Below are 17230 nucleotides of genomic sequence, written 5' to 3' on the forward strand. Positions count from 1 at the left end.
GCATAGGGAGCATGGAGTCTTAACCACTGGACCACCAGGGAAGTCCCAGCCTGTTGGGTTTTTAATTCATCCTTTGGAATATACCTATTCCACCATGAAAGGACATTGAGCTGGTTTCCAGTTTTTGGCTATTACAACAGATGCTGCTATATGCATTCTTGGACACATTTCCCTGGGAGTGGGTGTGAGGGTTTCTCCAGGCTGTACAGGTAGGGGTGGGGTGTGAGGCTGAGCATCACACGTAGACGACATGGAAGAGGTGCCAGGTGCAACGCTGAGATGAACCAGCCGGGTCACCTACCAAACAGACCTCTCTGATTTAGTTTGCAAACAGGGAACATTAGAAGTGGGTCCATGACCATGACATGACACTCTGGTTGATGGTGAGGGGGATGGAGAGCAGTGGGCAAAGTTCAAGGGTCAAGAGAACAACCAAGTACTGGGACTCGTAACCAGGTTCAGGGATGTAAGTAGTTAGATAAGAGTCAGGGCCAGGCTGGGCTTCAGCTGTGGGCGTGTTAGCTCAGGCTGGGGTGTAACAACTTACAAAGTCAGGGCAAGGAGGAGGAGGACAGGGACCCAGGGGTCCCCCAGACAGAGGGGATCACTGTGTTGGCCACTGAGGGGGAAACCTCCATTCACCTGCCCTGTCTCCCTCCAGCCCAAGGGCCATCCTGGAATAGAAAGGCTGACTCCTGAGGGCAGTAAAAATCAGGAGGAGGAAGCCCGTCCAGTGGCAGAAGCCTGTCAGCCCAGGCTCTGCACGCTCTGCTCTGCTCTGCCGCCTTGGACCTTCACGCAAGGTGCCAGGGCTTCCGTTTAGCTGGAAGAGTGAAGACACAGGGCCCCACGTCTGGCCCAGACAAGGACCCCAACAAAGGCCGGTTCTCTTCAGCTTCTGTTTCTCACAGAGTAATTTTCTGGCCCTGCAGGAGGACACGTGTCTTGAGTTACTTCCTCAGGAGAGGGAATGGGTGTGTATTTCAGGGTTGGGCACTGCCTAGGAGCTTAATAAATAGCTCCTAAAGAATGGAGCCTCACTTCCCGGTCCGCATCTATCAGACAGCTGGCTGGGGAAATCACGCCAGCCAACATTGTTTGGCATCTGAAAAAAGGGCCAGAAAATCTGATTATTGAAATTTCTATCCAGATCCATGCAAGAAAATGACCACATTCAGATTTCTCCCTAGCTTTTCACCTCCCTCCCTAGGGCCACGCAGAGGAGGGTGTCATAGCAGGGTAAGCCAGGTCATGCAGACTCAACAGAGGAGGAGAGGACAAGCAGGTTCTGGTGTCAGGATGGTGCCACATCAACTGAGGACAGGGACAATGAAGCCGTGGTCACACAGGCCACAGGGTTCGCACCCTTGCGGACCGCAGAGCACGTGCGTTGCTAAGTGGGAGGGGCATCCAGTGGTGGGACAGACAAATGCTAGGACCTGCTGGTGCTGTTCCTGATGGGCTGAAGGCTTCCTGTTGGACCATGTCATCTCCCCAGGCCAAAGAGCCTCCGCGGACCAACCCCTCCCACACTTGCCTCAGGGGACCCCAGGACCCTCCACGTGGAAGGTGGGGAGCTGGCTCCGTGTTGCTCTGGGAACAAACGGGCACCCAAACAAATGGCAACCCACTCCAGTGTTCTTGCCTGGAGAATCCCAGGGATGAGGGAGCCTGGTGGGCCGCCGTCTATGGGGTCGCACAGAGTCGGACACGACTGAAGCGACTTAGCAGCAGCAGCAGCTCCTCCTCAAAGAAGCCCACCCTAACTAGTCTCCCTACCACTGTTTTTTCCACAGTAAAATATACAATAACATAAGATTTACCTTTCTGACTATTTTTCGGTGTACACTCCGGGGGTACCACATGTATCTGTACTGTGGTGTGTCCCATCTCCAGACCTTTGTTATCTTCCCACACTGAAACTGTGTCTACCAAGCAATAATTCCTCATTTCTCCCCACCCATCTGGCAACCACCCTTCTACTTTCTATCTCTATGAATGAGACTATTCTACAAACCTCAAATAAATGGAAATACTACAATATGTGTTCTTTTGTGTCCAGCTTATTTCAATTAGCGTAATATCTTCAAGGTTCTTCCATGCTGTAGCATGTATTAGGACTCCATCCCTTTCTAAGGCTCAATTATATGAATAATAATTGGCATAGGCCACATTTTGTTTATCTATCCACCCCACGGTAGGTGCTTGGGTTGCTTCCACCTTTAGGCTACTGGGATGCACAGCATCTGTTTGAGTCTCTGCTTTCAGTTCTTTAGGATGTACATCTAGAAGCAGAATTGCTAGATCATTAATTTTTTGAGGAGCCACCATACTGTTTTCCACCATGGCTGCGCTATTTTAATTTCCCACAATCAATGCACAAGGTTTCAAATTTCTCCACATCCTTGCCAACACTTATTATTTCCTGCTTTTAAACATTAGCTATCCTGGGACTTCTCTGGCAGTCCAGTGGCTAAGACTCTGCACTCTCAATGCAGTGGACCTGAGTTCAATCCCTGGTCAGGAAACTAGATCCTGCATGTTACAACTAAGATCTGACACAGCCAAATAAATAAGTAAATAAAATTTTAAAACAAACAAACACACATTAGCCATCTTAATGGGTGTGTCATGGCGGCTGGTTTGCTTTCAACAGAGCTACCTCTTCCCTTTCCTACACACCCCACTCCTGATTTCTGTGCCCTGTTTTCTAACATATACATATCTATGTAAGTTGCTTAGCTATTACTTTGGTTATGTTTGTCTTCTGTTCCTTCTCTCCTCCCCTGGTCCCTGCTAAAATGTAAACCCAAGGCAGAGATGTTTGGCTGATTTGTTCATCACTATTTTCCAAGGGCCTAAAACAGTGCCTGCTGCTGCTGCTAAGTCGCTTCAGTCATGTCCGACTCTGTGCGACCCCATAGACGGCAGCCCACCAGGCTCCACCCTCCCTGGGATTCTCCAGGCAAGAATACTGGAGTGGGTTGCCATTTCCTTCTCCAATGCATGAAATGAAAAGAAGTCGCTCAGTCGTGTCCGACTCTTAGTGACCCCATGGACTGCAGCCTACCAGGCTCCTCCGTCCATGGGATTTTCCAGGCAAGAGTACTGCAGTGGGGTGCCATTGCCTTCTCCAAAACAGTGCCTAGCACATAGTAAATAGTCAATGACTACTGTATGAATGAATGAGTGAATGAACGGATAGACAGTAGAGTTGTTAGAAGGAGTTTTAGAGGCAGCCACGAAATTAAAAGACACTTGCTCCTCGGAAGAAAAGCTATGACAAACCTAGACAGCATATTAAAAAGCAGAGACGTTACTTTGCCAACAAAGATCTGTATAGTCAAAGCTATAGTTTTTCTAGTAGTCATGAATGGATATGAGAGTTGAACCATAAAGCAGGCTGAGCACTGAAGAATTGGTGCTTTTGAACTGTGGTGCTGGAGAAGACTCTTGGGAGTCCTTTGGACAGCAAGGATATCAAACCAGTCAATCCTGAAGGAAATCAGTCCTGAATATTCATTGGAAGGACTGATGCTGAAGCTGAAGCTCCAATACTTTGGCCACCTCATGCGGAGAACTGACTCACTAGATGCTGGGAAAGACTGAGGGCAGGAGGAGAAGGGGGCAACAGAGGATGAGATGGTTGGATGGTATCACTGACTCAATGGACATGAGTTTGAGCAAACTCAGGGAAATAGGGAAGGACAGGGAAGTCTGGAATGCTACAGTTTATGGGGTTGCAAAACGCGGATATGACTGAGCAACTGAACGACAACATCGGCTTCAACTCCTGGTTCTGTTAATTACTACCTAGTGTCTTTGGGGAAATGACCTACTTTCTCTAAGCCTCAGTCTCCCCATCTGTCACATGAGGACAACAGTGAATACATCAGGAATACATCTGTCCAATGATCAGATGAACTGAGATACTGACCGGCCTGTAGTAGGTATGGAGTTCATGTTGCTACTCAGAACCAGATTAGACTCCCAGGTAGGACATTGGGCTCAGCAGACTAGAGCGCAATAGTGAGAAAGTGCGTTCCCTCTTGGATCAGACAGCTTCTCAGAGCACTGAGTTCTTTCTCCTGTGCGTGGACACAGGCTCAGGTAGGCACCCTGAGAAGGAGCAGGGAGAAGGTGGGAGACCACTCTGCCTCCCCAGAGGAGGAAGAGGAAATTGGGGGTCCTCCTCCTGCTGCTTCTGCTTGCGTGGGAGGCCAGGGACCTGCAGTGATAGCAGTTCTGCTTGGCAGAGCCGAGGCATGTGGGAGGTGACCAATACACTGAGGAAGTGTGGCCATCCGGGTCCCCTGGGGCCACGGTGCCAGCAGCCCAGGGGGAGCCAGACGCAGGTGGTGGGGCGCTCAGGCATCCGCCCCCGCTCGCCCCAGCACCAGCCACCCACCCCTGAGCGCACTCACGGGCCTCGGGAGGGGCCCTCTGGCAAAGCTGTTTGCAACTAAAATCCAAACTGCAAGTAACAGCAGGGCCAGAAGAGAAGCAGCGTGGGGAAGCAGATGGCAGCCTGTAGTGAGCACGGGCTGCCCGCCTGGGAGACAGGTGCCACGAGGCTGCTGGGCTCGGCTGGCATGGCTGCTTCCCACAGGCGCTGGCGGGGGGCCTGGAAGCCCCTGATCCTCCCAGCCTCCTGAAGGCTTGTGCCAAGATGGACCCCCGCCCCCCGCCCCCACAAGGGCCTTAACTGTCTACTGGTCACCCTCCAGGCTGGGTGGGTTAAGACGATTGAAAAACCACCATGTGAAGCCATGTTCCTCCTTCTAGTCAATCAACAAGCAGGAGAGAGGGGCCAGAGGATGAGAATACAGACTTAGCATCAGGGGGCCCTGTGGGACCCCAGCCAGGGTCATCTGTGGTAAGACTTCATTCAGGGAAATCAGAAAACCCTGCTGGGGAAGGGTCCTAAGGTGCTCCAAACACGGAGTCCGCTTTCCTCTTTTGCAAATGTCTTTCAATCAACAAACCTTCTGAGCACCTTTTATATGCAAAGCACTGCGGGGAAACACAGTGAGTGTTGGTGCAGCCCGGCCTCTGATGAGTTATAATCAGGATGCGGAATGACACAGGGAAAGCACAGCGGAACGGATGGACGCTGAGTGGAGAGGAATGCTCTAATTGTACTAATCAGCTTCCCATTACTTATAAATTGCTCTTCTCCCCTTTCTAGCTCATCCCCCTCTGAGCATGCCTGCATCCTCATAGAAGCCTTCTGACTCCAAAGGCAGACATTTTAGAGGCTGGAGGAATGGTTTCTAGATTCCTGGGGAATCTGGATTCCAATTAACTTCCCCCTGATTACCATTTTGAGTGAGTCATTTTTTTTTTTTAATGAATTGGATTAGAGGCTAAACAATCAATGACATAAATTTCTGGCTTGCAACGTCATGTTAGAAGCTCCCATGCAGTCCTTCTCCAGCTTGCACTAACACACCCAAGAAAGCAAGTGAATCAAGGGCACGCAGACATCAGCACAGAAGCGATCTGATGCTCAACCTACAGTCAGGCTCCCCTCTGAAGACAGGCAAGTGGGATGGATGAAATGGGAGACACCGGTCCACCCACCTTTGTCTGCTTGGCAGGGGTCAGGGTGCAGGATCAGGGCTGCCCCTAGCTGGCCTTCCTGGTGTAGTATGTCTGTGAGTTTCCGGTGCCCTCCCTTCTCCAATTCTGTCTTTATGGATGGGACACAGATTCCCAGAAAGTAACTAGGTGGGAGTGGGAAGGAGCTGGCAATGGTGAGTTGCATCTGGGAAGGTATATTTTCTTAAAGTAAAGCTCAGTTGTGGGAGGGTGGGGAGAGCTAAACCAACTGGCTAGTTTTCCAAGTCCTCCCTAGTTCTGAGGGCCAGAGGGCCAGGTCCCAGCAGAGAGAAAGCGCCTCAGAGGAGGAGCAGAATCGAGACAAAGGAGAGGGGCTGTGGCGGTGCTGCCTCAGGTAAACCCTGGGCCTGCAGAGCTCACAGCATCAGAAAGGGGGTGAAGGCACAGGTGCAACCACCAAGACCAAACACAGGAAACCATCAGACTCAGACCAAAAACAAAGAATCAACGACATGAAAAGCTTTATGATTTTTCAGAATGAAGAGAAAAATAAAAAGAACTTGAAAATGATGAATATAGAAGACAGAGAGTGAAATGTACTCATCAAATTAACAGTGCTCCCAGGGGGGGCCTTCCGAGATCCCACAAGCTGCAACTAAAGACCCGGCATGCACAATGAACATCCAGCAGGGCCAAATAAGCAAAAACAATAAATTTTTAAAAAGTGCGCCCCAAAAGAAAGCAGAAGAGTTTCAGAACAAAGCAGTAAGCAAAAACATAATTGAAAAGCTTTCCTGAATCTTAGACCCAAATACGTTTGTCCTAGACAAAAATCAATGAAAATGACCTAGGCCTAGTCAGATAAAATTATTAATTTCCAAATATAGACATAAATAATATACCAGGTTATTAAAAAGGGAACAAAAGCATAAGCCTGGCTTTAGACTTCTCCCTCCCGTCTCCGTTCTTGACTTTAAAACTACTTTACGCTGAGCATCAGATCTTGTCTGCCTGCCGCGTCCTGTCTGAGCTTTGACTTCAGGGCATGTATCTGCCTGCACCTGGAAACTGGCTTCCCTGCGTCCTGTCACGTACACTGCATCCTGGAAACTGTCTTCTGGGTCACCAGGTCCCTCTTGGGGTTCCGCAGGGCTGCCTGATGTGCTAGTTAACCGGTCCACTGGGGATGTCCCTGATGGTCCAGCAGCTAAGACTGGACTGCTCCCAATTCAGGAGCCCAGGTTTGATCCCTGGTCAGGGAACTTCCCTGGTGGCTCAGACAGTAAAGAATCTGCCTGCAATGCAGGAGACCCAGGTTCAATCTCTGGGTGGGGAAGATCCCCTGGAGAAGGGAAAGGCTACCCACTTTAGGATTCTTGCCTGGAGAATCCCATGGGCAGAGGAGCCTAGTGGGCTGCAGTACATGGGGTTGCAAAGAGTTGGACACGACTGAGTGACTAACAGTTTCACTCACAAGGAACTGAACCCCGCATTTCACAACTAAAGATCCCTGATGCTACAGTGAAGACCGAAGACTCCAAGTGCCCCGGCTAAGACCTGGCATGGCCAAATACGAAAACAAACGGAACAGTCTGTTCAGGACTGTCTCAGTCCCTTTTCTGTGTCTTTAAATCTTGAACATATATCGGAGTTTATTCATTTACCAACAAGGAAACCAGGAAAGTGACCAAGGAACATGCCCGTTCACAGAGGGAATGGAAATGAAGTGGGACAGGCAGCTGCCTGGCTGAATGCTTATATAAGCAGCTGATTTAATTAGGTAAAGACTGTAGTTTCATGTGGTCACAAAAACGTCATCTTCATGGCAGTTAGTAGAGTGGAAATCAGGGGCCAGGGACTCCTAGCTATTGGGAGTGCCAACCAGGGATCAAAAAAAAAAAAAAACCAATTAATAAGAAGCAAATGATAAGGAAACATCTGTGGCTGTTAATGGGAATGACAAGGTTTACTGGTCTAAAAAATTACCAAAGTATCATTTGATTGAGTTTTCAAGTTCATTAATAACATTTTTCATTTTTAGAAATGAAAATGGTTCATTTGGTTTTTTTTTCCCCAAATTTCCTTGCTCATTTTTCAAATGTCTTATTGGTGCAATTTGACTTCTATTGCTTCTCTTATCTCTTTTACTCAACTTAAAAACTTATTTGGACTTCCCTGGTGGTCCAGTGGTTAGGACTCTGCATTTCAACTGTAGGGGGCACAGGTTCGACCCCTGATCAGGGGACTAAGATCCCATAAGCTGCATGGTGCCGTCAAAAAAATGAACAGTAAATTAAAAATTCAAACATTTCTTTCACAGTCTCAGTATTATTTCTGGTTCCTTGAGTACCAATTCTCCTAGTTGCTACATTTGCCTCCTCTCCCTCATGGTGGCTCTTTGCTCGTGCGATCGGTTAGACAACAGACAGCAAACTCACAGAATTTTGAGTGGGAAAGATGACCATTAATTGCATTATCAGTCAAGTCATTGTCTTTTTTAGTATGAAAGCAACAGCTATCATTAGACTAGCAAAAGACTCAGAAATACACTGTCCACATGTCATTACTTAAGATTGCATATACCAGCAAACTATAAATCAAATGCAATATCTCAAGGGTCTACAAGAAAAGAGTGAGGACTTCCCTGGTGGTCCAGTGGTTAAGAATCTGCCTGCCAATGCAGGGGACGTGAGTTTGATCCCTGGTCCGGGAAGATCCCACACGCTTTGGAACAACTAAGGCTGTGCACCACAACTCCTGAGGCCCGTGTGCCTAGAGCCTGTGCTCCACAAGAGAGACCAGTACGACGAGAAGCCCACAGGGCACAAGTAGAGAGCTGTCCCCACTCGCCCCGCTGGAGAAACCCCACGCACAGCGACAAAGACCCAGCACAGCCGGAATGCATAAATAAAATTTAAAAGAGGGACTGTAAGTACTGATGTTTATTTTTCCCTTCTAAGCATCCATTCTGAGGACAGAATCTCAAATGTGGGCAAAGAGCTAAGTACACAGATATATAAAGCAATTAGCAATGAGAAGGAAAAAGGAAATAACTCAGATGGCCTAAATTAGCAGAATATCCATATGACAGAATGTTTACAAAGAATTATTGATTACACTGAGAAGTGCTTACGTTAAAATGTTAATTTTAAAACAGAGGTTCAACAATACAAAGAAAAAAAAAGACACAGAAAAAAGAAAGCAATTATGCCAAAACATTAACAGTGATTGCCTCTGGATGGTAAGATTATGAATTTTGGGGGTGCCTGTATTTCTTTATGCTTTCTACACATTGTGAGTGTCAACGATTCATATTAATCTTAAAATCAGAAAAGAGTAAAATGTATATATTTTTAAAAGTGAAAACTTCTTAGGGTGACAAGTCAAGAACTGCAATATCTGGGTTAATATTAAATAAGAAAGATAAAATATCATGATACTAACTCTAACATTACAGTCTATAATTTATTCTCAACACAGCAGCCAGAGTATTCTTTAAAACTTGGGGGAGTATTCAGGGCATGCCTTTCCTCTCCTTTAGATCTCCAAAGACTCCCCACTTCACTCAGAGTAAAAGCCAGAGTCTTTCCAAAGGTCTACAAGGACCAATATGATCTGGCACCCCGGCCACAACTCTGACCTCCTCTCCCGACTCTGACTCTGCGCCAGTCACAGTTCTCCTAACTGCTCTTCAAACCTACCAAGGACACATGTGCCTCAGGGCCTTTGCACTTGCAGTACTCTCTGCTCGGAATGCTTTCTGTCCACACAGCCACAGAGTGCGTTTCAGACCTCAGCTCAAAAGTCCATTTTATCAGTAAGCCCTTCCTCAACTCCTGCATGTAACAGCAGCTACTCCCATCGCCCTCTTCCCGAGTACATTTTCATCATCTGTGACATGGCAGAATTTACGGTATTGCGTGTGTGGTCTCCATCTCCATGAGAAGAGCTCTTTTGTCTGGCACATAGAAGATGCTCAGTAAATATGCATTGAGTACCCAAATGAATAAATGCACGAGATTGCAAACTCCTCCAGAGCAGAGGGGCCGAAGCTGACACCACCGCATCGCTGAGGGGCACGCAACAGGTAGCGGAGCCAACTGGACGCCCCCGGGACATGTAACCAGCATTCAACTCACTCCAGAAAAAACACTTACAATTGCAGACAAAGAAGACAGAAGGGAAGAGTCAAATGGAAAAGAACATAAGAGTGTTGGGGCCGAGTGGTAAGAGAGCTTCTAGCAAAAAAATGCAAGTTCTTCTATTAGGACGAGTTTTTTTTTTTTTTTTTTTTCTTCTGTAGGACAGAACTCCACATTTTTATCACAGATTCAGAACCGGCTCTGTGTGGCACCGAAAATGACATTTCAAATGCTCTTTCTATTTAGCTATCTCTTTGTTGTGATTAGATATTTTTCTGTGAAAAAAAAGCATTAGGAAACCAATTACTCTGTCACTCTCCCACCTCCAAAGGAGGCAGGAAAATGCAGCATCTGGGTATGGTACTCACAGGCACCCAGACTCAGACACAAAGACTTTCAGGGCCCATCCACACCTCCTAAACATCTAGTCTGCCTGGTCACGTGGAGGGGGGATACAGCATCCTTGATCTTGCTCCATTTTATCGGCCTCTAGAAATTCAAGGGCAAACTGATAGCATACTGCACAGCCTCATATTCTTTGCTGTAGGAAAGATAAGAAAATTCATCCTAAGCTATTTTGGACTTTTCTGGGCGTTGGAGCGCTCTGGAGATTAGGACAGGCTGGTGGTGGACACTGTCCATGGTAGCTCAGGACTATTAATGAGTTGAGGGGCACTTGTGACGGGGCTGGATGGGGGCAGCTGCTCCCCCACCAAGCCCCCCACTAAATTATTACATTCGCTGAATTCGTCTTTTCTTTCACTCCTCCTCCCTTTCCTTGACAATTCTTTCATCTCTGTCCTCCCACACCTCGGTTGTGTTTTTTCATCCTGCTCAGGTGTCTCCCACAAGATACTGTTTTAGGAAATTTTCCCATCTTGTGAATGCCTGCATCTTAAAAAAAAATTTTATTTGAGTAGAGTTGCTTTATAGTGTTGTGTTAGTTTCTACTGTACAGCAAAATGAATCAGCCATAATATATACACATATATCCCTTCTTTAGGGGGGATGCCTGCATCTTCAAAGGGACCCCTTGAAGCCCAGAAAACCTCAAATTCAAAGGGGGATTTTCCAGCTGGGTGAGCGAGGAGGGCCTCTAATATTGACCGAGTACCTGTTCTGGGCTGGACATTCCAGATACTTGGTGTACTGTTAACGATGTTCCCGAATTCTCACAGTGTCTCCAATGAAATAGGTATTATCGTCTCCACTTCAACAGGAGAGATCAAGGACTTCCGGGCAATAGAGTGTAGAGTGGTAGTTCACATCTAGAGGCCCTGCCTGCTATCTTCCCTATTTCGAAGATGCAGCCAGTGATATATGAAGATTCCAACAAAGAAGCTCAACTGTGCTCAAAAACAAGGTCTACATCTTGATGGATCAGAAACTCCCAATGTTTATGATTTTGAGGGGCTAAAGGCACAGCTTGCTGGCTCAGGGTCTGGAGGCAGGTGGAAGCAGCTGGAAGGCTGGTCTTTCAAGGGTATGGGGACTGAAAGTGTCCCGTGGGAGGTGGGGGACCAGAGCTAGAGTTCCTGAGAATGGAGGCTGGTCATCCTCCACTTGGGAAAGGAGGCTGAGAGAAGCAGAGGTGCCGCTCCACCCCTCTCCTCAGAGTAAAGCTGATCTACGGATGTGAACACTGATACAGGCTGGAAGAAGTACACACATAGCCAGGGCCTGGCCAGACTGCTTATGGCTTTGATGTTGGACTTCAGGGATAATCCCATTATTACTGCGGACACACAGCTCATCACTAACCCAAGAGAGCTGGCCCTGCGCTGAGGGACCTCGGACCTACGTGGAGGCAACTCGAAATCACTTGGCAAGGAGAGCTGGGTGGAGGTGACAAGCAGGGGGAGAAAGAGAGAGAAACTGACTCCCACTCAAGATGAGTGGACAAACCTTAATTCTAAAACACCCTATCATGAGAGAGACAGCCAGCGAAGAGTTAGTGAGCTGCAAGGCAGTTCTGAAGAATTTACCAACAAGTATCTCAGAAAAGATAAAGAGAGGACTTCCCTAGTGGTTCGGTGGTTAAGAGTCTGCGCTTCCACTTCAGGGGGCATGAGTTCAATCCCTGGTCAGGGAACTAAGATCCGGCATGCTGCAAGGTGTGACCAAAAATTAAAAACAGAAAGATAAAGAAATAACTGAGAAAGCACAGTTGGGAGCTATGGAGGATGCATGGAGGGGCTCAGAAAAGTATCTTGCAGGGTTTCCAGGAGACTCAGATGGCAGGGCAGCAAGATTCAAGGATGTCATGGCTGAGGACTTTCTGTAACTAAAGACATTTTACAGATCTTAGGATGAAAGGCGCATATTAATCATCAAGCAGATAAGTAAAAAAAGTAAATCCACATGTGGATAGCCTGGAGCATTCTCCCTCCCCCTGACTCCTCCTGTTCCTGAAATTTCCGACCCATGACCTTCCCCAGGAGCAGCCCAACAATGTCCTCTACTCTTCTGGCCCCGCTTCCGATCCTGGTACAGGGAGGAAAGTCCTGGGTGTGGGGGTTAGGAGACGTAGGTTCGAGCCTCCCCATTTGTTTTCACCTCAGAGTCCTCACTGAGCCTCGACTTCTTCCCTTAAAATGGGATCAGAACTAGAATGATGGAAACTTAGAACCAGAAGGGACTCTGGCGACAGCGTCATCACAAGACCACGGTGTTAGACCCACTAACTAGCTTGGTGACCACAAGATGCTTAACCTCCTGCATCCGCATTTCCCCATCAATAAAAGGGGATGATAATAGCGTTCATCTGTGGGGTTGCATGGGGGATTCCCGGGTAGCGCTGGGAACCTGCCTGCAAATGCAAGAGACTTGGGTTCGATCCCTGGGTTGGGAAGATCCCTTGGAGGAGGGCGTGGCAATCCACTCCAGTATTCTTGCCTGGAGAATCCCATGGACGAGGATCCTGGCAGGCTGCAGCCCACAGCATCGCAAAGAGTCAGACACGACTGAAGCATGAGCACACACATGGGGTTGCACAGGGATGAAATGAATTCCTGCATGTAAAGGACTTCGCGTGGTGCCAGGCCCAGAGGAAACCTTCAACCCGGAGCAGCCATTTCTGTTATGATAAATACAGCCCCCAGAAATGTCACCTGCGCCTACACTCAGTGCGAGGGGCTCCTGAGGAAACCAAGGACCCCAGGCAGAGCAGAACTCGGGCCCACTGTGGCGCTATGCTGGGGAGCGCCAAGCCAGCAGACTGCCCCTCCCTACCCTTGCCCCTGGCTGCCCTGGGTAGGCCACCCTCCTTGACCTCCTGCGAAGCCCCTCTAAGCAACCAGCCATGAACCTCCCCCAGTGCCAGTGTGCCCCGCCCCGACCTGACCGGTCCCTCCCCGCACCCCACTGCCCTGGGTACCCTACCTCTCTCTGCTCACTGCAGATCTTACACAACCACAGGGGCCGTTTCTGGCTGGGAGAGGCCTCGATCCCGCATTTGGTGCAGACTTTCTACGAGAGAGAGGACACAGGAATGTAAATACTCAGTCCCTTCCTCCCCGGCTGAGGGGCTGGGAAAACTATCACCCAGGAGCCCTCGTCATCTTCCGAGGGCACGGTTTTTGCTTCAGAGCCCCAAGGGGAGATGACCCGAAGGACACAGATCATCTGAACCCAGCAGCTGGCTGTGGGGCACCAAGGATGCATACCCTTCCTTGGATGGCCGCGATAGAAATTCACCCCCAACAAGTACATCCTGTTGGGATCACATCAAAGAAATAAGCTTGCTGAGCGTCACAGCTGCATGACGTTCAACAGCAAGGAACTGGAAACAACCCAAACGCCCAGTACCAGAGGCGGAGCAAACACAACCAGGATATGGCCTTCACAGGCAGGCTGCATCGCCCCTGGAAGTGCGGGCAGGAATGATGCTATTCAACAAAGAGAACATATACATGGATATAACCACGCAGAAAACTCACTCGTGTGCCTGACAAGGTGAGGCGATGATGTAGTGAGAAATACCAGTGCCCGCTTAGGCACTTCCTTGATGCCAAGGCCCTTCACTTACCCATCCCAGCCACCCCAGCATACATAAGTGGGCCCATCTTGCAGGGAGTAGTTTGAGAAAGTCCTCACGTTCACACACCAAGGAACAGACTCAGGTCTGCCTCTCGAGCTGTTATATAATAGCCTCCGGACACATAAGTAGCCAGAACCTAGTTTCTGCGGCGTTTTTCCTTCTACAGAATTGCTTAAGCTCATCACTTCTAAATGCGTATTTTGCTTCCTCCAAATGCACAGCCACAAGCAGCAGTGGGAAAAGCCAGATGAAACGCACCAGGAGAAGAAGGGGACTTGGCGGGGGCTGAGACCTCGTCCCGGCTAACCCGGCAGAGTCTGATTAGGGGACAGTGTGTCCTCCTTACAAAACAGTCACACCAGCTAATCAATCAGTCTTTCTGCCGCCTGGAAGCTGCCTGGTCCCTGCAGGGTGGGGAGCTCTCTCCCTCCTCCTCCCCCTAAGGGAAGGCTGGATCCCTGGCTTGGCCTTTTCTGCAGGCTGCCAACTGAGCAAGGAGCACACCTCTCTGCCGAGAGGGAAATGTCACCAGCTTGGCTTTCCCGAGCATGTTGTCACCACCTGATGGGGAGGCTGAGCCTCAGGAAGTGGGGAGCCAGTTCGTGGCAGAAGGGGAGCTATGATACATCATGGGGGGGTGGTGTCTGCGCTGGCCTCCATTTGATGCTCAGGTACAAGAGACATCACTTTTCTTTGATTTCTCCAAATACACTGTAACCGGCTCCAAGCTCAGCTCCCTCCAGGTTGGCAGGACAGTCCACCCCAGTCTGATTAGGCCTGGCTCTCACGAAGATCTCAGGCTTGGGGTCTTGGCAGTGCAGTGTGTCTGGGAAGGGTCCCCTGGGTGCTGTGGGGCCCAGCCACTCCTGTGCCAGACCTGGGCTGGGATCTGTGCCAGGCTGGGGCTTGGCCTCTCTGGGGGCCCGCAGACTGTCCGCCTGGAGCTCCAAGTCATCAGCCCTGACCTGGTTTGGAGATCTCCCTCCCCGCCTAGAGCTGCCTCTTGTTGCCCTTCCCAAAGTTCGCCCCAACCCTTCTACCTCGAGGACAGGGCCCCCCATAAGCCCATAAGTTGGGCCTCAGGAAACACACATGGGCCCCTCCTCCCTGGGGTAAAGAGAGGAACGAGGTGCTGAAGCCACTTGGCTGTTTTTCTTGCTCATCCCCATGACCCTGTGTAGATGAGGGAATGTGAGCCGGCCACCACATCAACTCAGTGCAAAGGGAACACTGCAGTCATGTCAAGGACAGCCAGGCCTGGGGGAGGCGCTAGCTTCCCTGCCGAGTGGGCTTTCACTGAGCGGAATTGCCCTGGGCAAGTGAGTGCTGGCTTCTAGGGGTTAACCGTCTCATGCTTCCTGCAGCCTGAAACTGTGTCTGAGCATTAGACAAACCAAGTCTACCTTCTGGGCCTAACTCACATGCTCCATGTGTTCCTTTTGCAAAGGTGCATCCCGGCCCAGAACATGCTCAGGGAAAGGGGGGTGGCTCAGGGTGTGGCCACAGGATACAGGCTCTGGGGCAGGAGAGCACAGAGTCTGCCATTTAGAGGCAACCTTAGACTTGCAACTAACCTTCTCTGGGCTTTGTTTCCTTGTCCTGAAAACGGTGGTAACAAGCAGGTGCATGCCACCTCTGGGAGGATCAAGGGAGCTGATTCACAAAAGTGCTCATCAGCACAGTACACGGTAAGAAGCCAGGCAGTAACCAGAGTACTGCATGGCCATCTCAGTAAAGGATACCACACCCATCAATCATATAGGCCCAAACCCAGAATCATCCTTGATCCTCACTCTCCCTCATACCCACCTAAATAATCCATCTCCAAGAACTCTAAATCTCACTCAAACTGTCCGCCCCCTCCACATCCACACCTACCTCCTTGTGGCCTCAGCTCGCACCCCTCTCCCTCTGCTCCACCGCCTGGCCCTCTACTCTCCAGCCCCAGCCATGCTGACCTGACTTCAGGCCCTGGTCCTCTATCTGCTTTTCCTGCACCGGACCTTGGCACCTGCTGCTTGCTCCATCTGGGATGTAGTTGGTCACACTCTCTGCTTATCAGCCTACTTATCCTTCAGACCTCGGCAAAAGCACAGCTCCTTCAAGGAAGCCTTGTCTGACTTCTTACCCAGTTGGAGCTTTCCTACCAGGCTCTTGTCTCTTCTCCTCCACTGAGATCTCATCCTCATCCTCCTGGCTATGTAACTACAGTCTCTTCCCCTACCAGGCTGTGAGCTCCTGGAGGACAGAGGCCATGCCTGTTTCTCTTCATCCTCCTGGTTCCAGTAGCAGTATCATGAATTGTTGTAGAATAAACGAAGGAGCAAAAAAGAGCTACTAAAAAACATATCTAATGAATGTATTTATTTGGCTGTGCTGGGTTTTAGTTTTGGCATGTGGGACTTTGTTCTCTGACTAGGAGTTGAACCTGGGCCCCTGCATAGGGAGTACAGAGTCTTAGCCACTGGACCACCAGGGAAGTCCTCCAAGAAGAGCTACTTTTAATATTACACCTGAGAAGGCAAGAGGGGGTCCCTCCTGGAATTGTGCTGACCAGCCTGGGGGAAAAGACACACAGAGACAGGAAATACTCACTTGGCAGCTGGGGGCAAGGAATGCCTGGTCCATGCTGAGTGATGCTGACTGGTGGGGCAATGGGAGACCAGACCAGGAAGAGCCTCGTTCAGGGTGCAGTGTTGGGGTGGGGGTGGGGGTTGGGAAAGCTGCCAGTTGGTCTCACTCTTAAGTGTACAGCATGAAGCCAGGCTGGCCTGCCCACAGAGGAAATGACACCACTGGTCCTTTACTAAGAGTAGGGGGCAGGAATGTGTGCCCTGCCCTCCACGTGACCACTCCTGATTGCTCCCCCCTCCTCTGGGGATATCCTGCAGGCCACCTGTGAGTGCAGACTGGGTCCAAGGTCTATGGGGTGCCCTCCTCAGCATCCCCATAATCCAGGCTACTTGGTTACCCCAAGACTCTCTGGAACCCCACCCTCCATCCAACATCATTACCTTCACCATCCCACACTGCTGGCCAGAGTCAAAGGTGCGACAAGGTCTGGGAGACCACAGAGCTCGGGCACCTCACTTCCAGGCCGGCCTTCATGTCCTCACTGGGAGCCCCTGACTCATTCCACACAGAGCCCCCATTCTCCACGGCGGGTCCCCAAGTGAGAAGTGAAAGTGAAAGTCACTCAGTTGTGTCCCACTCTTTGTGACCCCATGGGCTATACAGCCCACAGAATTCTCCAGGCCAGAATACTGGAGTGAGTAGTCTTTCCCTTGTCCAGGGGATCTTCCCAACCCAGGGATTGAACCCAGGTCTCCTGCATTGCAGGCAGATTCTTTACCAGCTGAGCCACAAGGGAAGCCCAAGAATACTGGAGTGGGTAGCCTATCCCTTCTCCAGGGGATCTTCCCGACCCAGGAATTGAATCGGGGATCTCCTGCATTGCAGGTGGATTCTTCACCAACTGAGCTATCAG

At 49.8% G+C, this 17230-nt stretch overlaps 1 protein-coding gene across 14 annotated transcripts in view; it reads right to left on the minus strand.

The window, feature by feature from the left end:
• RPH3AL (rabphilin 3A like (without C2 domains)) overlaps positions 1 to 17230 on the minus strand; it is a 139320-nt gene that overhangs the window by 40234 nt on the left and 81856 nt on the right. For 13 of the 14 annotated variants that reach the window (XM_070390276.1, XM_070390286.1, XM_070390287.1 and 10 more), the window contains one exon: positions 13086 to 13172. The exons of the other annotated variant lie outside the window; for it this stretch is intronic. In XM_070390276.1, coding sequence (XP_070246377.1) covers positions 13086 to 13172 — 87 coding nt within the window. The remainder of the gene's footprint in view (positions 1 to 13085; positions 13173 to 17230) is intronic. 14 annotated transcript variants of the gene reach the window in all.

The sequence above is a fragment of the Bos mutus genome, chromosome 19, assembly GCF_027580195.1.
Source record: "Bos mutus isolate GX-2022 chromosome 19, NWIPB_WYAK_1.1, whole genome shotgun sequence".
In the NCBI taxonomy this organism is placed as follows: Eukaryota; Metazoa; Chordata; class Mammalia; order Artiodactyla; family Bovidae; genus Bos; species Bos mutus.